Source organism: Castor canadensis, chromosome 8 (genome assembly GCF_047511655.1).
Source record: "Castor canadensis chromosome 8, mCasCan1.hap1v2, whole genome shotgun sequence".
Lineage (NCBI taxonomy): Eukaryota > Metazoa > Chordata > Mammalia > Rodentia > Castoridae > Castor > Castor canadensis.
The window spans coordinates 143,747,385-143,770,935 of NC_133393.1; the positions used below are offsets into that span (position 1 = coordinate 143,747,385).

Below are 23,551 nucleotides of genomic sequence, written 5' to 3' on the forward strand. Positions count from 1 at the left end.
CTGAGTGTTTTGTCCAGAGAAGGCCTCAACAAACACACAGGCTGTGTTCCAATGAGCTGGTGGAACTCTCTGGAAGCTTATCTCCTCTGGCATGAGTGCCAGAACCCATGAAAAGAATGTGGGCATGTGATACCAGGCTTGTATAAGTCGTTTCTCCTCTGTGGTCTCATCTTATCTTATATGTAAAATGGGTATAGTGACAGCAATGTCTGCACCACAGGACTGCTGTATTTTGTAGACTGGATATGGCTATCTGAAGCTAGGGAGAAAGCAAGGAGTCCACCAGCCAGATGCCCCTCCTTTTTCTAGGAGGTTCCAGAGAAAGGTTTTGCTGGTCTTGGTTACAAATAATGCCAAGATGGGCCAACAGATATCACCAGGAAAACAGGAAAGGAAAAATAAAAAGAAACCTTACTGCTCTCCAATGTTTGTCAGTTAAAAAAAAATAGTCCTCAAAGTTTTCCATGGAGGGTCTGTGCCTCCAGTGTCCACAGAGTACGTGGTGATTCCTCTCAAAGGAGGCTCATCCATCCTCTGTCCATCTCTCTGACAAAATGGGGGTGGAGGTGGCAGGGTGCACACTGGCTTTCAAACTCAGCTCCTGGGGTGCTATTTCATATCCTTATCATTCTCTTGAGAGGGTTCCCGGTCTTGGCTGCAGGCCTGGTGTGAGGTCAGCAGTCCAGAAAACAAGAGCGGTTCATCTGCAAAAGGTCAGCGCTTGTCTCAAAGGTACCGATGTGCTTCTGGGGTGTGGCCTCGTGAAATTCCTTATAAATCGCTTTCCAATTAAGTTGGCTCTGTGTCTTTTAATAGGAAGATTTGATCCCACCCCCATGCTTCTCAGGGTCCCTGGCAGCAAGAAGAAAATCCTGCATCTGCTGCTTACCTGTGACCTTGAGCAGGACTCCTGTACAAAACAGGGGTCAGAAGCCTTTATGGGTCAGAGGAGATGCCACTTGCAGCCTTAGGAGTGTGGGAACAGTTAAGACCCTCCATTGCTTCCTTTGTGTAGCCATCTAATCTGCTTAGAGTGATCCTAGAGAAGTTGAGGCCATGAAAGTAACAGTAGAGCAAGCTCACAACCCACAAACACAGAAGGCCAAAGTTCACTCTGTCTGTGGCTTCCCTCCCATCCCACATGTATACAGGGCTTCCTGTGTTTTGCCTCACTAGCTCTTCCAAGTGAGGAAGTGACTGGCTGAGGACAATTCAGAATAATTGACATATCTGTCTAAATGGCTGGGCCCTGAGATCAGTGTGGCCCCAGGGAGTGCAGGGCTGGCAGGACAACCAGGCTTGCTGAACCTAGGTGTAGGCTTCTTCCAGGGAACCAAGGTTGATGCAAGGCTGCGGGAGGTGGCAGAGAAAGTGTGTGGGTGGAGAGCTTAGTCTATAACTCTGGGAAGAAGAGTGAGTCCATATCTGGATGAGTTTGCCTTCAACATGACAGATGTCAGCTACACAGAACCATGGAATGGCTGTGTCAATTTGCTGGCTGGGTTTAGCATCCAAAGGCAGAAAGAAAACTTAGGGACTTGACAGGTTGTGGTGAGTGTTTATATATGACACACACACGTATGTACGAACACAACTGATCATTCTTATTCATGTTCTACAAAGTTACAGTGAACACTGAATTAGTGACTATTGATTATTCAGTTTTAGCTTAGGCGTCTTTAGGGCTCACAGCTTCTCACTGATTGATCAACACATAACTTGTCTTGTGTGTTTCCATCTGAACCTCCCTTATTTAATGTACAGTGTACTGTTGATTTGCTAACACCGAACTTACAGAGAACAGTGCTATCACTCACACACAAGCAAATCTGATATAATACATGGATTTTTTTTTCCTTAAGGAGACTTGTTTAGCATCACCAGACAGCTCTGCAGTACTATACTTAGGGGCATTTTAAATAGTGGGAAAAAAAGCACAAAAAATGTGTAAATATGGCACCAAACAGACTTCAGAAAGAACACGTGGCTACAGTATGGTATGAGAGCCCGAACAAGAAGGCAGAATGTTACCTTGTTCTACTCATTATTTTTTAGCCACTCATGATGAAAAACTCATGGTTCATGAGGGGCCATGAAAAGGAACACACGGTCATTGTGGGGTTAGGAATACATTTTAGCAACTGGGTGGACTTGATTGTATATTTTCCTTCTTTCCTTCCCTCCTCCCTTCCTTCCCTTCTCTCCCTCCCTTCCTTTTTCCTGTCTTCCCTTCCTTCCTTCTCTCTTTCCCTCCCTCCCTTCTTTCATTCCTCCTTCCCTTCTCTCCCTTTCTTCCTTCCCTTCCTTCCTTTTTTCCTTCCTTCCTTCTTCTCTTCTTCCCTTTCTTCCCTCCCTGCCTCTCTTCTTTCTTTCCTTCCTTCTCTTCTTTCCTTACTCTTTTTCTTTCTTTCAGACAGGGTCTTGCTATGTAGCCCAGGACGGCCTCAGACTTAGTGATCCTCCTGCCTTTGCCTCCTGCATGCTGGGATTACAGGTATGTATCACCTGTAATCTGATTGCATATATTTCATTTGTAGAGACACCAGCCCTCTGCCAGAGCTCTGCAAAGGGGTGCACAGTGTCTAAAATCTTTATTAAGTTGTAAAGGACTGATAGATCTCCTCCTAGGGCCAGGAGAAGTAGAGGATAAAGGAGGCCAGCAGTCATCTGGAGGGCACAGAGGTGAGGCCACAGAGAGGGAGAGAGTTGGTGTGGCTGTGGGTCCCACCTCCTTTGCCTCCTACACAGTTTGGCAGGGCCCTGGCATACCTCTTCCCCGCACACCACGCACACCGCATGGGCTGGGCCTCTTCCCTGATCTACTTGACTTGGCTTCCGGTGACCGTGAACACAGATGATGCTCCCCTCTGTCAGGCTCCCACTTGCCAGGGAACCTTTTGATTTCTGAAGGGCTCCCCTGGGCTCTGTTCCTCGATGCGCTCATTCTCGTATCCTCCCTCTCCAGGTTGTGGTGAGTGTTTATATATGACACATGTGTATGTGTCATATATTATCACCAGCGTGCGCTGGTCACCTTCTCTCACTTACAAAGCAGACAGTGCCAGGAGCTCATTATGTGAGTCAGCACCCAGGCTGCTTGGAGCTGGCAGTGAACTTGGCCAAGTGAGAGTGTGTGAGATGCCAGGAGGCTGGAAAAATGGTGTCTAGCAGTTGCCACCCCCTCCTCCCAGAATAGCAGGATGATCTTGGGGGTGCTTCAGTCTTGTTACCATTGCTCCAGACTCCTCTCAGAAGGACAGCAAGCCTGTGCAATCAAGAAGAATATTTAGGACACCTTTGTCTCAACTTACTAATCTGTGACCAGTGTCAGTGCCCTTCATACCTGTGAGCTCAGCCAGACTTCCTGGGGCTGGGCTCCAACTCTACCACTTACTGCCTGTACTTTGATTTCCTCATCTATAAAACGGAGCTGTCAATAGTAGCCACCGTATAGGATTTTTATGAGGACTGCTGTAAATGAGCAAATACATGCATGTATACTTATGCCTACACACATATATGGCACTTAGAAGAGTGTGTGCATAAATTAAGGGCAATAGAACATTCCCTTTTGTATTATTGTGATTATGGTTTTGTTTTCCATGGTCAACTGTGGCTTGAATATATTAAATGGAAAATTCTAGAATAAACAGTTCATAAGTTTTATACTGTACTTTGTTCTGAGTAGGATGAAAACTTGCCTTGTCCTGTTCCCAGCTATGGGGTGTGAACCATCTCTTTGTCTAGTATACACACTGTGTATCTTACCTTTCTGTTCATTACTATTTCATTTATCAGTGCTTGTGTTCAAGTGATTCTTGTTTTACTTAATATTGGTTCCCAGTCATAAGAGTAGTGGTGTTGGCAGTTTGGATATGCCAAGGAGAAGACACAGAGTGCTGTAAAAATAGAGTTCAGTACATCTGTGGTTTTAGGCATTCATTGTCCCTCCCCCGTGGATGAGGGAGGGCTGCTATATTATCATGATTATTACCCTTCTTATCTCTAAACCATGGAACAGGGCCATACAGTGTCAGAGGTCTTTCTTTTCCTTCCTGTTCTGTTATTGAGAGTGCTTGCTTGCTGTGTGGCCCTGGGCAAGGCCCCGAGCCTCCCTGGGCCCGGGGATCTTATCATTTGAGTGAGGTGCTAGAACTCAAGCTCTGACAGCTAGAAACTCTGAAATAAGTGTAAGGCAACTCCCAGGGTGGGGTTAGCTTGTCATCTCGGGCTCTCCTGGGGATGCTGGAAGCTGGTTTCCTTATTTTAAGAGTTTACCCAGGATTTAATTAAATACCCCTCTGTTTTGTTTATTATGAGCAGCTGCTTATTTCAGCTGAGATCAATGGGTAAGTATTCAAAGTAAAGTTTGTATTTTCAGTGGGTTAAATAAGCTAGCATTCACTAAATGCCTACCAGCCACCATTCTAAGCCTAGAGCCTATCTTACCACTCCAGGAAGGCATTATTGACCTCATATTAGAGATGAGGGAATTGAGGTACAGAGAAATTAAGCAATTTCCCAAGCACATACATCCAGTAAATGGCAAATCCAGGTTTAACTCCAAAACCCTGAGTCCAGTTTCTATACACTTTCCCCCATACTACACTGGCTGGCTGGCTGGTAGTTGGTCTTGAACTTGAACTTGCCTTTTTTTTTTTTTTTTTTTTCCAATCAGACTTGCTATGTTGCCTAGGCTGGCTCAACTACTGGGCTCAAGGGCTCTTCCTGCTTCAGCCTCCATAGCTGGAACCACCATGCTCGGCTTGACCCTCACTTCTAGTGCTATGAGGGCAGTAAGATAAGCCATTCTTTCAGTTGAATCTCATCACTGGAGGCCATCATCTCCAACTTGTCCTAATTGGGATGGTCACAGCCTCCTGTGGGAAACTGAGAGAAACTTTGGGTCCTTTCTTTCCCAGAAAAATATTCATGTCACTTCCATATATAAATGTATACACAGATTTGTCTGCAATGTAGGAGGCCCAAACATCTCAGGCTAAGAATGCCTAACCTCTTAAATCTTTCCTGTGAACGTTCATCTCTGCCCCAACTGTCCAGTGGTGAGAACCTCCTGCTGGAGGGGTTACCTGCTCCATTCTTGTTCACCTTGGATGTTACAAAGTTGCTTGGTCAACATGACTGGCACTTCCTGAGCTGGGTTCCAGTTTTGCCCACAGACGTTATATGGAATCTATCAAACCTGCCTTCCCACAATGATCTTCCACGTTTGTGAAAATGCTGCTCACATGAGGTCTAGTCTTCCGGGCCAGATGCCTCTTTCTTTCATTAATTGGCTTATTTTTGACACAGTAATTTGTCAATGTCCCTCTCAGGCATTCTTAGTACAACCTAGAACCAAACACAATCTTCTGAGTGTGGAATGAGCAGCAGAGTACAGGGCTCCCCCTTTTGTATGTCACAGTTTTAAACCTTACCTCGTTTTGAAATATAACACAACTATGGAGAAGAGCACAAAACAAAAAAGGACAAGTAAATGAAGGGTCACAAAGCAAACATCCACAAAACCGCTACCCAAGTCAAGAAATAGAATGCTTCCTACTTCTGCCTCCTCTTTTCTGGTATATAGTTGACATTTCAAAATAAGATTGTTTTTTGCTATATACCAGGGTCTTTAGCATGCCAGGCAGAGGCTGTACCACTGAGCTAACTCCCCAGCCCCAACTTCTGCCTCATCTCAATGACTATTTCTTCTTCTTCCCCAAAGACAACTTCTACTCTGACTTTTTTTTTTTTTTGCAGTGTTAGAGATTGAACCCAAGGTTTCATGCATGCTAGGCAGGCACTGTACCACTGAGCTACACCCCCAGTCCCTTTTGTGTTTCTTAAAAGTTTTAACATCTAAATATGTATCCCAGTTAACACTATAGTTTCCCTGGGTTTTGAATTTTATATAAATGGAGTTACAGATAAAGGAATTCTTGGTGTCTGACTTATTTCACTCAATGGTGTGTTTGTGAGATTCATTCATGTTGCTATATGTAGTTTAGTTCATTTTTATTGCTGAAAACACTCCATTTGTATGAAGATACTGCAATTTATCTACTGTTAATAGGCACATGAGTTTTGGAAATTATTAACAAAACTATTACAAATAAGTGTTTTGGTTCATACCTGCATGTATTTAGGCTGAGTATACCTCAAAAGAACACCTGATATTATCTACTAAACCTCAGTTTATATATTCCAAAGTTATACTTGAAGTTTCCAACTTACACTTTCACTAGGGTGTGTGTGTTTTCTACCTGTACCGTCCTCACCAACACTTAGCATTACTAATCCTTTTTAATTTTAGCTGTTCTGGTGGTTGTATGGTGGAACATCATTGTGGTTTTAATTTGCATTTCCCGGTGACTAATACAGTTGAGCCCATTTTCATCTATTTACTTGGCATTTGTAGATTACAGTTTCTGGTAGTCCAATACTCGTCTGACTCATCCTGAGCGTGTGGCCAAGTCTCTGACAGATGATGCTATTTAGTCATCTCTCTCCTAGTGACTTCAGTTGGATTTGGGTCCCCAGAGCAGGTCCAGGCACTCTTAATTACAATGACAGCTAATATTCAATGAGTGCTCATTATTCTAGGCACTGGGCTCTGTGCTCGGTATGCTTAATGTCTCTTAATCCTCACAACTGGATTATGAGGTTAAAAATATTAATTGTCTTCATTTTTGACAAGAAGGAACTAAAGAGGGTGAGGTTAAGTCATTTACTTACAATCTCACAACTAACAAGTGGTATAATCTAGATTCAAATTAGCACCATTAGCTGCTAAAACATTTTGCCTTGCCAAAGTTGGAAACTTAAAATGTTAAAGATGGCTAAAACATGAATGAAATGGACATGTAATTGCCAAAAGGAGAAAAATAGTTGTAAAGTAGAACAAAGGATTAATGTCCTTTATGTGTGATTTTGTTAATTTTATAAATTAACAAAAGTAGAGCCATGTCAGTGAAAACAAGAGTCACAGGCTGGGTGCTTGTAATCCTAGCTACTCAGGAGGCAGAGATCAGGAGGATCAAGGTTTGAAGCCAGCTGGGGCAAATAGTTCAAGAGATCCTATCTTGAAAAAACCCTTCATTAACAAAAGGCTGGTGGAGTGACTCAAGGTGAAAACCCCGAGTTCAAACCTTAGTACACAAAAACCAACCAACCAACCAAAGAAAACCCAATCCCCCCAAAACAGAACAACAACAACAACAACAAAAAGAGTCACAGGTTTCTGGGGTCAGATAAATCTGAGAGTGCTTGCATGCTTTTTCATGTTCTTGTATCCCACAATGGACATGAACAAATTTATGACTGGAAATTCTGCACTAAAAGCTTACGTTTTTTAAAGCCTATCTTACCAAAACAGACTTCAGCATCCTGAATAATTCTAATTTTTTTGTGATACTGGTAATTGAGCTCAATGCCTTGTACTTGACAGGCACTCTACCACTTGAGCTGTTCCCCTAAGCCTTTATGCTTTAGTCATTTTCCAGAAAGGTTCTCACGCTTTTGCCTCAAGGCTGACCTCAGACTACAATTCTCCTACTTCTGCCTCCCACATAGCTGGGATTGCAAATATGTTACCACTATGCTCAGATTATTCTTTGAGATAAGGTCTGGCTAACTTTTGCCTGAGCTGGAACCACCATCCTCCCATCTCTGTCTCCCACACAGCTGAGATTACTGATGTGAGCCACCAGACCTGGCCATAATTACACATTTTTTTTTTGGCAGTACTGGAGTTTGTACAGGGCCTTGTACTTGCTAGACAAGTACTCTACTATGTGTGCTACACCTCCACATAATTATAATTTTTGAAACATACAGTCATCTTTGATATCTGTGGATGCGCAAGTCCCTTACTTAAAGTGGCACAGTTATACAAGTCAACATCCTTGAGCATGACTGCGTCCCTCATATAAGAGTACAGCAAATAGCTGTTACACTTTATTGTTGAGGGAATAATAACAAAAAAGACTAACTGTTCAGTACAGAGCAATTTTTACCTTGAATATTTTGGATCCATAGTTGGTTGAATCCAGGGCTGGTAGAAGGGCTCAAGTGGTAGAGCGCCTGCCTAGCAGCGAGAGGCCCTGAGTTCAAACCCCAGTACCACCAAAAAGAAAAAAAAATCCATAGTTGGGTTGAATCCTTAGACACGGAACCCCTGGAACCCCTGGATATTGAAGGCCAATGGAAGCTGACTGTACTTGGAAGCACATTGATGTCTATAATCGCCACTGGTTTCTGGTTTTATAAAACTTTAAATAAAGGAAATGAAATTAATTTGTTCCAGAGTTTCTCGACTTTGACACTATGGACATTTTGGGCTATAAAATTCTTTGATGTGTGAGGCTGTCTTAAGCATTATTTACCTACCAGATAGGTAGAAGTTAGGTAGGCTTCTACCCCACCTCAGTCAAACTGTCATAAATAAAATTGCTTCCAGACATGGCTCACTGACCACTGCAGGACACCTCAGCTCTTGGCATTTCCCTATGATTGTGTCCCACTATATAAGCACAACCCAAACTGCACAGCATTTCACTATATTTTGATTTCTGCACTTTGTGACACCTATTATTCTTCATTTTCATATAAGGGAGTATTGGTCCACCTTTTGTCTTAGTCTTTTTTGCTTGCTGGGATTCCTGAAATCTCTAGGCACATTGTGTGTGGCTTCCTCAGGCCTCCTGTCTCTTCCCCTGAGCTTGACTTTGTTCCTCTCCCTGGCATGCCCTGAATCATCATGGTCTCACAGGCCTTGGACTCATCTTTCCAAATTGAGACTCAGCTCATTCAGGTTGCCTTTCTCCTCTCCATATCTCAGGGGCATTCATCTCTTTCTGTTACGCCCCATCTTCTCTGGATAGCCTTCCATCAGGCCCCTGAGAACACACTGTGCTTATGTGTTTATGGGACTATCTCACCAGCTTTTTGAGGGCTGGGACTGAGTGTTACTGGTCCTCAGACCCTCAGCATCGAACACACGTGAGAATAAGACACATTTCAGGATGGGTCAGAGACTGCATCCATGGGGTCCTGGGTGGGCTTTGGGCACCACAGAGCTCATTGGCACCTCCTTACCAGGTTTGTTTGGGGCATGTTCTCTTTGCTGATCTCTCCTTTCAGGAGATGGCACAAGGTACCAGCTGTCTTTCTCTCTTTCAGCATAAATGTGACATCATTTGCTCAGTCAACTTGCCCTGACTGTTGCTGTAAGTTTTCTTGTTGCAAACATGAGGAGAAAAGTCCTTTTCCCTACATCTCAGCACTTTTGCAAACCTCAGTTTATTTTTTTATACTTGGAGATGTGCCCTCCTCTCTATGTTTTGGGAGTCCCTTTGGGTTTGAGTTTCTCAGAAGCACCCCCCTCTACCAAGAATTGTGTCAGTCTCTGTAAGCACTTCCTTGTTTTTATTTCCTGATTTGGGTTATTTTAAGCTTTAAGGACAGAATTCAGTTCTTGGGAATTCTTTACCAGAGCTGTCCAAGATGGTGGCAGTGAGCAGAGAGAAAAGGACAAACTAGAGACTCATCAGCAAGGACCAACTGACAAGATTTGACCATGTGGACAAGCAAGAGGGGGAGGTGATACCTAGGTTTCTGAGTTTTTGCTTTTTTATAGTGCTGTGGATGGAACCCAGGCACTCGCCATGCAAGGCAAGTCCTCCATCACTGAGCCACACCTACCCTTAGATTTCTGTGTTGAGGCAACCGAGTGACTGGTTCCTGCTGCAGAGATGGAGGTCACAAGAGGAGGAGGAGGAAGATGACCAGGAGGAGGGGAGACCATAATGGGTACAGTCTGGGATGTTTAGAGGCAGGTTTCCATGGAGACAAGGTAGAGAGAGGAGGTATTTGGATATGAGCTTGTTAGCCATGTATTGCAGCTGAAGCTGGGGAGTTGAAGTAAGTAAGTGCTCGGGCTGCTTGTGATGGTGGAGTGGCTGTAGTTAGAGGTGGCGCTGGGGAAAGTCCTTGACAGAGACTGTGAAGCTGCAGCCAGAGAAAGTGAGGAGGAAAGCAGGGAGCTGATCTTGAATCTGAGGTCACTGGAGGAAGAGGTTTGCAATAGAAGGGATGCCCAGCAGCTTTGAGTGGTATAGGGAGGTCAAGTCAGGCAGGAGAGGGCCCACTGAGTCAGCATCAGAAGGTCATTGGGGATCATGGGGAGGGCAACTTCACACAAAGGTGGGGGCTGGAGCTAGACAGCGAGGGTGGCAGGTCATGGGAAGACAGAGAATAGGGAACAGCACAGGGTGGTGTCTAAAGACGGATCCATTCATTCCAACACTCAGCTAACACCTGCAGGGTTATGGGGCACCAGGTGCCATCCTGGGCCCTGGGATACAGCAGTGGAAAAGCAAATGAAAATCCCTGCCCAAGAATCCTGTGTACTTTCTATGGAAATAGAATCTGTACATTAAATGTCCCCTCATGTATTGAAAGTTTGGTCTAGTGCAGCAGTGTTGAGAGGCTGGGGCTTTGGGAGGGGACTGGATAGTGAGGACTCTGACTTCACGAATGGATTAATCCTTCTATGCATTCGGAACTTAATGGGTTTGGGGGAACTAGCATTGTTATAGCTCCCGATTCTCTCTCTCTCTCTCTCTCTCTCTCTCTCTTTCTCTTTCTCTCTCTCCTTCTCTCTTCCCTTCCCCTCTCCCCTCTTCCTGGCCACCATGAGATGAATAGCTTTGATCCACCATTTGTTCCCTCACCATGGCTCAGAAACAATAGAGCCAAATGACCATGAACTGAACCTTCTGAAACAGTGGGTTGCAATAAATCTTTCTCCCTTTAAGTTGATTTTCTCAGGTATTTTGACACAGTAATAGAAAGATGACTAACACAGGAAGGCCCATTTTAAAGACTGTTATTAGAATTATCACCATTGGACAGAGGAGGAAACAAGAGAGACATGGAACTTGCCCAAGTCCACACAAATGCTGAACTGTGGGCTCTGCCCTGCCTTCTCCTGCCCAACCCTCTCTGAAGAGGATGGGGTTTAGGTGGGAAGAGATGAGGGGAAGGAGAAGCAGGTAGGGAAAATAGAGGTGTGAGGTACAGAATTGTATATGGCTGGCTGCCCTGGTCAAAGCAAGGTTTCTATTTGGTACAAACCATTTAGAAATGGTCCTGCTGTCCTTTTTTCTGGGACCTGCTGGGTTGGGCTGGGTGTTTGGGCTCACATCTCTCCAACGGGGATAGCAGGCACTGAGAATCATGTGTTTCCACTGGGTTTTATTTGATCAGAAGCTTGAGAGGTACACTGCAGTAGCCCACTTTAGCAGTGGAATCTCCCCTCCCTGTGGGGCCCTCATGCATGTGACTTGACTGAGGCTGAACCATCTCCACACTCCCACCTTACAGAGATGGGCACATGACAGAAAACACATGAAAAAATGCTCACCATCTCTAGCAATAAAGGAAATGCAAATTAAAACCACGCTAAGATTCCACCTCACCCCTGTTAGAATAGCCATCATCAGCAACACCACCAACAACAGGTGTTGGCGAGGATGCGGGAAAAAGGAACCCTCTTACACTGTTGGTGGGAATGTAGACTAGTACAACCACTCTGGAAAAAAATTTGGAGGCTACTTAAAAAGCTGGACATCGATCTACCATTTGATCCAGCAATACCACTCTTGGGGATATACCCAAAAGACTGTTACTCCAGAGGCACCTGCACACCCATGTTTATTGTGGCACTATTCACAATAACCAAGTTATGGAAACAGCCAAGATGCCCCAGCACTGACGAATGGATTAAGAAAATGTGGTATCTATACACAATGGAATTTTATGCAGCCATGAAGAAGAACGAAATGTTATCATTTGCTGGTAAATGCATGGAATTGGAGAACATCATTCTGAGTGAGGTTAGCCTGGCTCAAAAAACCAAAAATCGTATGTTCTCCCTCATATGTGGACATTAGATCAAGGGCAAACACAACAAGGGGATTGGACTATGAGCACATGATAAAAGCGAGAGCACACAAGGGAGGGATGAGGATAGGTAAGACACCTAAAAAACTAGCTAGCATTTGTTGCCCTTAACGCAGAGAAACTAAAGCAGATACCTTAAAGCAACTGAGGCCAATAGGAAAAGGGGAACAGGTACTAGAGAAAAGGTTAGATCAAAAAGAATTAACCTAGAAGGTAACACCCACGCACAGGAAATCAATGTGAGTCAATGCCCTGTATAGCTATCCTTATCTCAACCAGCAAAACCCCTTGTTCCTTCCTATTATTGCTTATACTCTCTCTACAACAAAATTAGAAATAAGGGCAAAATAGTTTCTGCTGGGTATTGGGGGGGGAGAGGGAGGGGGCGGAGTGGGTGGTAAGGGAGGGGGTGGGGGCAGTGGGGAGAAATGAACCAATCCTTGTATGCACATATGAATAATAAAAGAAAAATGAAAAAAAAAAAAACCAGAGATGGGCACATGGACCCAAGCAAGCTTCCCTGACACCAGATCTAGAGATGCTGGGAAGAAAGAGAGTCTTTAGTTCTTTAGGACAGTGAGCTTGGGGACCAGGGTGGGCCACCCACTAAGAAAATGGCAAGTAGAGATGGGCAGAGCCAGGAGCTATGGAGACAGATGGAGCTTGGAGCCTATCAGTTGAGCTCCTGGATCCAGTATTACCCGAATTGTTAAAGAACTGGCTCAGAGGTCCTGATTGCCTGAATCAATGGGTTACCTTTGTCTCTCTAATTTGATTTGGGTTTTAACACTTGCACCTGAGATTCTGACCAACACAGCTTGCCAGGGTTTCATTTTTGACTGTGTAAAATATATTATTAATTTTGCAAAAACTGGCCAACTCCAGGGGCTCTCTCCATGGAGCCATGAGCATTTTCCCTTCTAGAAGCAATGATAGCCTTATAGGAGATGGAGAGACAGTAAGACACAAACTTACAACACAGCTATGGAGGATGACAGCAACCCCTTGTGAGAGTTCATGGTCTATAAAACGCTTTCCCTCCATTTCTCTTAAACTACAATCATGGAGAACAACGAGCTAGCAATCCCAGGTAGCATTCAGGAGCATGACGACGCTGGAGTCACATTCAGAGGAAGGAGAGCTGGGGTGTGGAGGAGGATAGATTGTGGATTTTTTTTGATCCTCTGTCCTGGGAGACTGTGCTAAGATGGGCTAGTAGGGACTAAAAGGAGGGACCACAAGTAGTCTAGAGAAGCTGTGGGTGCATCCACTATGAAGTAAGAGCTCACTCTCATACCTTTCCCATGCCGGCGTGTGCATGTCCCAGCTTGATCACCACGGGGAAGTGAGGGGCTGTGACCTGAAAGAGACAAGAGAAAATCACTCGTGAGCATCTCAGAGCATTGGCACCCAGGCTCTGGGCACTCTCTGTTCTATAGACCAGGAATTCCCATAAGGATGCTTTGCAGACAGTCACCCTGCCAGGGCTCAAACCCTAGGTCAGTACTTTGGTTTCCAAAGGAAGCTGTGCGCTCTTAGAACCAGCCTGCCCGGGGCACCTACTAATCAGCAGAGCTGGTAGGATGGTGCCAGGCATCTGGTTTCAAATACTGGCTCTGCTACTGTGCAACCACAGACAAGGCAGTATGCTGACCTGGGCCTCAGTTTCCTTATCTGTAAAATGGGGAAATAATAATAGTATCCACCTTATCGGATTGCAAGGATGATGTAAGTCATCACACATGCGAGCACTCAGTGAATGTCAGCTTCACTCTTTCTGCCTTGTGCTGTTAAGCTCTCATGACCTCCACTAAGCCCTCTCCAGGCAGCCACAAGAGGTTTCTTAACGACTGTGCTCATGCACACCTCTGGAACAAGCATTTGCTGAGAGTGTTCCGCAGTTTTGCAGGCACCTGCCTTGCCTCCTTGGCTCCCTGCTGCATCTCCAGCTCCCAGGATTCTTCCCAACCCTAGGTGGATGCTGAACACTGAATTTGTGCTTCAGTTCCTCCTCTCAGCAAGACCTCCGAGGCCTGTGCACTTCACCCTATGATCCAAAGATTCTGTGCTTGCCCATGCCCATCGATGCTTAGCCAGGAGTGAGGACACCAGGACACCAGGATTCACACCTCTACTTTGTCTCCTTCATATGGCTCCTTTCTTGTGGGAGGTGTGTTTGTTTGGTTCCTAGGAACCTAGTTTGGTTTGCTTGAGGGCGAAGGTTATCCCTGCTTGTTATGTGGTAATAATGTCACTGCTCTCCATTTGGATCACCCTGGCCAGTGGTCATCCTATTCCATCCTCTAGGCTGCATTGATGTGTATTCTGGTGCCTATTGCCCTGTCTTGGATTGTCCATGACAATCCTGTCGCAGTAGGGGCAACCCAGGGGCCTGGCTTTTCCTCCTTTCTGTTCAGGGCCTGGTCTGCTATTTTGTAGTTGCTGTGCTGCTGCCCAATGGTTGATTGTGGATACCAAAGCTCTTCTAGGGACCGCACTTCATCCCACCCCCCACAGTGGCCAATACTGCAACCGGGGAAGATATTATTACTATTTTTGCCATTTTTACAGATAAGAAAACTGAGACTTGGACTGAGGTCATGGCTCAGTCCAAGCATCTGCATAGCAAGTGCAAGGCCCTATGTTCAAACCCTAGTACTGCCAAAAAAACATTAGAAAACTGAGACTCAAGTCAACTGCTAGCAAGGGAGGGAGCTAAGGACTTGAACTTGGCTCTGTCAAACTCCAAGCTTTCATGTGAACAGTTTCCTTTATTTTTTCCTCTGATTTCAGGCTAAAATTTACCCTATACTGGTGCCCAATATGAATGAATTTTTCCTTTTAAAAAAGAAGTAATATTTGATTTTGATTCCAAAAGCAATATGTACTCACTATAAAAAATTTAGAAAATGTAATAAAGTGTTAAATATGAAAAAGACAATAATCATTATCCTAGACTTCTAACAGCCTCCTATATTATCTGCTGGTCTTAAAAAAGTACCCCATAGTTGTACTATATAGTTTAGTTTGATTTGGCCTGGTTTTACAAAATTGGGAGCATAGTGCATATCCAGTTTTTTTCTGGTCTTTCCACCTAAGATAGAGATGAGAATGTTCCTGGTGGTTATTATTTTTTGGTTTAATAGTTATCATGAAACATTTCACATATGAAAAATCCTTCAAGAGCAATATTGAGGATATCACCTTAAGAAATAAAACACTTCCCAATCAATTGAAGACCCTGATATAATTCTTTCCCTTCTCTCCCACCCCAGATGTAACCAGTATATGGATTCTGTGTTTATTATTTTCTTGCATTTGTTTATCATCCTGCTATTACATATACTTTCAAGCAATTATATCAGGATATATATCCTTTTTTTTTTATTTTTACATGCCTATGAGATTCACCTACATTGACATATATAACTGATTCATTTTACTGCTACATAGTATTTAATTTTTTGAACATTGTCATTTATTCATTTCCTGCTGATGAATACTTAAGTAGTTTCTGTTTTTCCAACTGCAAATGCTACTACCACAATCATTCTTGGACACAGCCTCCTCTGCTCATGTGCAGTTTCCCTAGGGCAATACCCAGGAGCAGAATTGCTGGGTTTAGGGAATGCTCATTTTAGCTTGATAGATACTGCCAAATTGGCCTTCAAAGTGGTTGTACCAATTTATGCTCTCAGGGAAAGAGAAAGAAGCCCCAGTATTTGTGGTTGAAAGACTTTCATTTTACAAGCATGAGGTAGAACCAAGGGGGCATTTTTACCAAGGAATTTTTGTTACCCAATCGTCACACCCAGCCATCCATGCAGACTGTAGACTCTCCCTGCAGTCCAAGTGCTTGGTCTTCACTTCTATCTTATTTGAAGGTGGAGCTCGAGGGAAGGTAAATGGGTATTTATCTTCCTCTGCCCCTCGCAGTTTGATCACATGCTTCATTGGTGGAAACTGGGAAGAATGTGTATGATACAGTGCCTGTGGCTCTGCCATTTGCTCAGTTTAATCTTGGGCTACATAGCTAACCTCTCTGAATCTCAGTTTTCTAATCTGCACAATGGAGCTGATAGGGCCTACCTCACAAGACTATTGGGGGAAGAAGAAATCAGAAATGTAAAACCTCTTAGCACCAGATGTTGCTAAAACCTAAAGTGTAAAGTAGAAGTGAGGGGACACTGCCTTTGGGCGGGTAACAGGGGAGATATGGGAAGACTGGGCAATAGAGGAAGGAGAGCAGAGGCTCAGTCTCACAGCATCTGATGATATTGGAAGGGGGTGAACTGGTTTGAACCCAGGAAAATCAGGAGCCCACACCAGGAGGAGGTGATTAGAAGTTGCCAATTTGAATCTCTAAGACCTTGATCAATAATGACCTTATCTAGCACCTACATTACTGAGTGGTAGGACATATAATTTCTAGGAATGGTCCACAAGATGTGTCCACATGGCTGCTGGAGCCTGTGAATGTAATGAGTCTTTCATTTGATGGCATACAATGACTGCTTATGTTAATGGTACAGTCACCTTCAAATAGAGAGTTTACCCTTGGGCTTAATCTCATCCCATGAAACTGAGGCAGGATAGCTAGAATAAGGTGACAGGGAAGTTAGAAAAGCTATCAGAAATTAAGCCAGGTTCAGGAGTCGAGACAGAACTAGGAACTAAGTCTAAAAAGTCACCAGAAAGGCCCTGCATTCCTTCCATCCCCCGCCCTTCTCTTTTAGATGTTAAATGAGATACACTGGCCTAGATAAGTAATTGAGACTGAGAATAGAAAGAGTCTGGTTTGTGTAAGTCTGTGACCAGGAGGAATACTTAAAAAAAAAAGACCACAGAGAACAGACACCCATGTTAGGAGACCTTTTGATTGAGACCTTTGTCTCCATGCTTGGGTGATGGTATCAAAACAGGATAATTGAAAAATTGCTAGGTGATCAAAGTTGATCACCAAGCCCAACTAGGGGGACATGAATACCCTGGGATGAAGAGTGTCCACTGAGCCATAGCTTCCACCTTCTGACAAATATTTAGAAGTTGCTACTAGCTTATTCTCCCTCTTTCCTTGCACTCTGCTGCCTTCCTCTGCTAAAGCTCTTCTGGCTTGCTACCTTGTGTGCCTCCTTAATGCTTTGGAATTCCTTTTGTCATTAGTCCAAGTTCCTGGGGTCTTGGTGGGCTTGGAAAAATACTAGAGAGTTCTTCTTTTCTATTGGGGAAGTCTCTTTTTTGAATATCTTCCCGGTGACAATCCTTAAAAGCCAAAGCACTTGCTCAGGGCTCCAGAATAGGAAGTTAGAGAGAGGCAAACATGAGAAAGACTCAATACATCATCCTTGCTTTGAGCCAGAGGGGACCATGAGAGAAGCAGTAGGCAGCCTCTGGTAGCTGAGGAGGCCTCTGACTGATAGCTAGCAAGGAAACAAGGACCTCAGACCTACAGTCACAAAGAACTGCATTCTGCCAAGAATAAGAATGAGCATGGAAAGGAATGTCATGCTCCATAGGAAAGACCATCCAGGCACTTTGATTTTGGCCTTCTGAGACCCTGAGCAGAGAACTCTGTCATCCTGGAGTTCTGACCTAGAGAACTGTGAAATAGTCTTTTAAGCTGCTAAGTTTCTGGTGACTTGTTAGGACAGCAATAGAAAATGAATACATGTATCTTTATAGAAATCAAAGGTCAAAGAGCAAAGGGACCATTTTCATGGGACACAATAGCAGAAGCAGTCAATAGTGTTTTGGCTTTCAAACAAACATACTCTCTACCAAGGTGTACTTGCCTGATAATCACATGTGTATCTGGGGTGTCACAAATGCATTCCCCTGGGGAGCAAAAAATGTCAAATCAAATCAATTGAGTTGACACTGATTGAGTGGGAACTATGGCTAGTTCTGTGTTTTGTACTATGTGGGGGTCACATAAGATTAAGACAATTTTTTGATAAGCCTCAAAAGGCTTATCATCTGGTTGGACAGATTGATTGGGCAAAGAAAGAGGAGTGCAAAGCAGCATGGTGGGCCAGTCTGGGATGGGTGGAGTCATGGCCAACCCTTTACAGGAAATGGAGAATCCATAGGAATTCTGAAGGATGAGGAGGTTGTGGGTAGAAGGGGAAGGCACAGAATTCTCCAGTTGGTGAATGGTCTCCCACAGTGGGTGTTAAGATTCTTTATGATCTCTAATAAATAAAGATTGGTAGAAAGGGATGGTTTACTTTCTCATTCCCACATTATAGATAAGAAAGCAGAGGCAAGTGATTTGCCAGAAGTCAGACAGGTAAGGATGGAGGAACTTCTCTATCTGGAGCTCTTGTTTTCTGCCCCTTCCCTCCTCCTTTTTTAGCTGTCCAAATTGGTTCCAAAGTGTCCCACCCCTTTTGTCACATGCCAGCCCCTTCCTAAACTCAGACAGGTCACCAAGGACAAAACATCTTGTGGGCTATTTTCTCTCTTCCCTTCTCAACAATAGCTTTATTTAGCTCCCCCTGGGGATATGAGGGCCAGGCCTAGCCTTGATCCTGTGTCCCTGGGCACTCCAGAGTTCAGCACTGCTCCATGGCCAGAAGCCTGACTTCCTGTTAGAAGGGGCAGATCCATTTTTGAAAACAAAGATCCTCACAGATAAAGGCCTATTCAAAAGTCTCCAAAACTAAAATAAGTGGGTTGCCTAGTGTTCCTGTGGCCTGTGTTCTCTCAGTAGGGACAAAGTCAGACAGGCTGAGCTTAGGTCTGGCTGCGTCAACATCATCCTCAAGCCTGGAACTAGACAACAAAGCCTTTAGGATGGTTCTGTGTGGCTTCCCACCCAAGTCAACAATTCCCCCTATGTCCGTGATGCTGGAAATTTAAGTATGTAGCATCTGATGCTGGCTAGGTGATTGCTATGATCTGAGTGTCCCAAGGGTTCATGTGGGAAGCTTGGTCCCCAGTGGGGTGCTGAGATGGTGGGACCATAAAGAGATAGGGCCTAGTGTGAGTTGGTTAGGTCATTGGGAGTGCTGTCCTTGGAAGGGATTAATGTAGTTTTTATGGGACTCCACTTATTCCATAAGAATGGATGGTTATAAAAGAGTAAGCTTGGCCCCTGCTGCTTTGACCTCCTGCCTTACCATGTGATCTCTCCTTTGTGATTCTACCTTTGTGACACCATCCACCATGAGGTCTCATCAGAGCTTAAATCAACAGGGTCACCCAATTTAGACCTTCAGCCTCAAATCTGCCTGTGAAATACTTAAATCTTTTCAATTTAAGTACCCAGTCTCAGGAATTTTGTTATAGTAATAGAATGTAGACTAAAACAGTGATTGAAAAAAGCAAGGTTAAGAATTTAGAGGAAGAAATCAAGGACTGAAGAAGTCTGGGGAGACTTGAGGAGGAGCTGGGCCTCCACTCCATGCCTATGAGGTTCTGCCTGTCCTAGAGTGGGCCTACCTCTTCTATTTTATCTTGTGGTTTTCTGTCCCCTCTCCCTGAACCTCTGTCTACCAGTTATGCTCCAACCCAAGGCCTTTTAGGTCTTTTCTGAGTTAGGTCATGTTCCCTGCAGTCACAGGATATTTGCTGATATTGCCCCTTTCCTTGAAGGCCCCTTCCTAACATCTTTTCTAGACTAATCCCTTCTCATACATCATGTCACTTTTGAAACTCTGTGTCTGGAAGACCCCTCTCTGACCACTGGTCTAAATTAGGTTCATCCTGTTACTGTCTCTATGGCATCCTGAACTTGCTCTGCATGGGGTTGCCCACCATTTGCATTTATATATTAATTTCTGAATTTGTCCATTTCTCCACTCCCCTGCAGGCACTCTGAAGACAGGAATCTTTGCTTTTTTTTTTTATGCTTACTCTAACCCCAGCACAAGGCCCAGCACACAGTAGGTGCTCTGTGCACCATATTGCGTTAGTGACAACATACTTGAGATCAACAACTTAGGAGGAAAGGTTTATTTTAGCTTACAGTTTCAGAGGTTTCAGTTCATGGTCAGCTGGACCATTACCTTTGAACCTATGGTGAGACAAAGTATCATGGTAGGAGTGCATGCTGACACAAAGCTACTCACCTTGTGGTGGCCAGAAAGCAAGAAGAGAAGAAGAGCAGGGAAGGGTCCCAATAGCCCCTTCAAAGTCACACCCCCAATGACCAAACTCCCTTCCAATAGGTCCCACCTCTTAAAGGTCCTGCCATCTCCCAATAACACCAGGGGCTGAGGACCTAAGCCCGTGGGAGACATTCCAGACCCGAGCTGTAACAAGTATAGTTGTTGAATAAATGTTAGACAAAATCTCCCACGACAGGTAAAGGATGTCCTGTGCAAACAGGCAGAGTAAGAAAGAATTTGAGAGCCAAGGGTTTGATGAGGTTAGTTCATGTTTGTTGGGGAAGCAGTAGGATTAGGGTGGGCATATGGGGAATGACAAGCTTGTAAGGACCTGACCCTAGAGGCAGGAGTTTGGGTGTATTTTGTGGTCATTAGAAATCCATCTTGGTTTGGAAGAATGGAATAGCAGGTTTGGGAAGATTGTTCTGGAAGCCATGGTAGCAATAGCACCTGTTTTTGTGCACTTTGTGTGTATGCCAGGTACAGTGCTAAGCACTTTTATTTGTTGCCTCATTTAAGCATCTTGGCACATCCATGAAGCAGCTCCTATTTTTATCACCATTTTTATATACAAGGAAATGAAGGCAGGGAGGTGGAGTTTCTTACCCAACATCACTCAGAGAGTGATGGGGGAGCCTGGACTGCACCAGAGCCCGCTGCTCTTGCCATCATATGGGGTACCTGGAGATAATCATGCTGTCTGTCACAAGTGCTTCCTGTGTGACCAGAACTGAGACTACTTGCTTGATGTGACTGGAGTGGGTGGGTGAAGGCCAGCAGCACCACTGGGACAAGACCAGCTACTGAACAGTGCAGGGTGACCTGGAAGCAGCAGACTGAATGTGGGAGCCAGAAGGAGTCAAATTCACATCCAGTTCCCACACTGATGACTGAGAGCCATTGGGCAAGTCATGGGTACCCTGTGACTCAGTTTCCTCATCCCCCTAAATAGGAAGATCACTTAAATCCACCAGACTGATGGGAAGAAGCAATGTTGTAATAGCCAGAGGTGCCCAAGGGGTTGGCCACTCAATGGTCAGTGCTAGAAGAGGTCCGGTGTGCAGTAGGGCAGCAGTCCACTCTACATCTTTGTTCCTGTCTCCTCTTCATCTCTGGTCTGGGGGCATAGTGACAAGGGGGGTAGGGGACATCAAAGTTTGATCAGTAGGACTGGGTCACTCCTTAGACAGAGGCAGGAGAGGGAAGGGGAAGAGAAGTCTGAGGCTTGGGTCATGAGGAGGGAGCTTGAAGAAGCCTTTGACAGAAGGGGGCAAGCCAGAAATGGGGTTCATTATAGGCATTTCAAAAAGAGTTATTCACAAAAGAGAACAGAAACATCTCAATAGCTGCTTGATAAATCTTCACCTTGGTAGGTGGTATCTGACAGATTCCGCTCAGAATTTTAAGCACTGCACACGAAGAAACTCCTACCATGAAGGAGGAGAATGCACAAGATAACCTCTGAATGTCCTTCACAACCCTTCATTGTTGTGACACAGCTTCACATTAGTAGCTGTACGTGTGAATTGCACACTTACAAAATACGTTAAGGCAAAACTCCTTACCTCTTCTTCTAGGGTTCTGTGCAATCTGGCCTGCTTTCTGGACCCCATCCTACACATGTTCCCTATCAGCCTGACTGTCCCAGACTCATTGGCTTTCTTTCCAACCCTCATACTTGCTCTATTCCCCCTGGAAACAGGACCTTTGCATATGCTGTCCTCTTCATTCAATCAACTCTGATCCATGTTTCAGAATGCAGCCCCACCATTACTTCCCCCAAGAAGCTGGCCTTCACTTCCTTGCCTAGGTCCCAGCCTGCTCACCTTTCACCTTCTTAGCCTGTCCTTCAGTATTTGTTTTTCTTTGTGATGGTGATGACTCTCTTAGCCTGTCACTAGACTGCAAACTCCTTGAGAAAGTTGTAGATCTGAGTTTGCTGTTGCTTATGGCTGAACCCTCAGACCTGCCTTCTGGCCCTGGCCTCAGGGGGTCCTGCAGGCATTTCCAACCTTTCCAGTCAACTTTACAAACCTTCTATCACAGACACTGTCTTCCACCTGTATTTCAACCTGCCAGTGGCTTCCTGAACTCACCAGGCACCCAAGACAGACATTGTGCCTGCCCTCTTCACTCTTCTATCTGCCTCAGACCCAGGTCTGGCACACAGGAAGCCTAAGAAAGGTGAGGTCTGTGGTCTCCCTGCCCAGTGGGAGTCTCCCTTCCCTTTTAATTCCACCTCTGAACCCTCTGCTCACCTCCTCCTACTTAGAGCTTGTCTCGGAAAAATACTGGTGGCATATTTAGAGTGATTGAACTAAGCCTGCCCCACCAAAAGGCAAACACTCCTTTCTCTTACATTTCCTGTTTCCCTGAGAAACGGAATAGTCAAAACTAAACAAGCTGATGGGATGACAGGACTTGTCCACAATTAGGCTGTCCTTGTTCTTGCCTGTGTGATGTTTATAGCACAGAACAGGCTCAGGCAGCTAGTCTGTATCCCACGGGAACCCTCTGGGTGATGCTCACAATACAGTTGACATCCCCAGCCCAATGGTGACGCTGGGGAGGGGCTGATTGACCTTGGGTGACAGGGTGAAGAAACCTACCCCAGGACCCCTGGGTATAAATGGCTGCAGGACCCCAAACCTGGTTCTTCATTGTGACTTACTTTCCTTGATAGTAAATTCTATCTCTAGGTAAAGGGAAGGTCCCCTTTCCAAACTCAGATAGTCCTGAAGATGGAAAGTTAGTGTTTTTCTTCTCAGTGGCTTCAGAGAACAACTAAGTCATGATCATGCTGCTCAGGATCCACAAGTCTTTGCTTCCACTTATGTTCACACACACAATGCCTTAAGATGGGAGCTAATGCAACATTTGGTGTAAAGGCGCTGGTTGGTGTTGTACAGAACATAGGCTATGGTGGGGGGGGGCTGTAGGCGAGGGTGCAACAGCAGTTTGGCTCAGGGCAACTCTTCTTGTGGAGCTATAGCAGGAGGTGGAGGAGCCACTGCAGGCTGTGACACCAGATTCAAATCCAGTATTCTTGGATTTGAATACTGCTGGTGTAGCTTCCTACAGGAGTCCTGGGGAGAAGGCAGGTGTCTTGGCCTCTCTGGTCTCAGTTACTTCATCTTGTGAAGATTGAGTTTGTATAGGGAGCTCGTGCTACCTATATCTGGATCCTGACTAGAAGCTCTCAGAGGACAATTTAACATGCCATTCACTTAAAGGCAATCTGAAAAAACCCCAAATACCTGTTACAGCAATGGACATTGTGTTTTCTTCAAAACTTCTTTTAAACCACTAGTTATTGTAAATACTTGCTTTGAAATTATTTTAAAAGTTACCTATTTGATAGACTGGATTTATCTGATAAGGATTTATCCCTTATCTGCAGACTGGCTCTGCGTATTTTTTTCTGCTATGTATAAATTTACTCAAGCTGACTAGAGCATCCTGCCTGGTTTTTA

General features: G+C 44.7%; 1 protein-coding gene across 3 annotated transcripts in view; it reads right to left on the minus strand.

Annotated features, from left to right (window-relative positions):
• Syn3 (synapsin III) overlaps nt 1-23,551 on the minus strand; it is a 441,204-nt gene that overhangs the window by 63,329 nt on the left and 354,324 nt on the right. For all 3 annotated transcript variants that reach the window (XM_074084313.1, XM_074084314.1, XM_074084315.1), the window contains one exon: nt 13,265-13,327. In XM_074084313.1, coding sequence (XP_073940414.1) covers nt 13,265-13,327 — 63 coding nt within the window. The remainder of the gene's footprint in view (nt 1-13,264; nt 13,328-23,551) is intronic.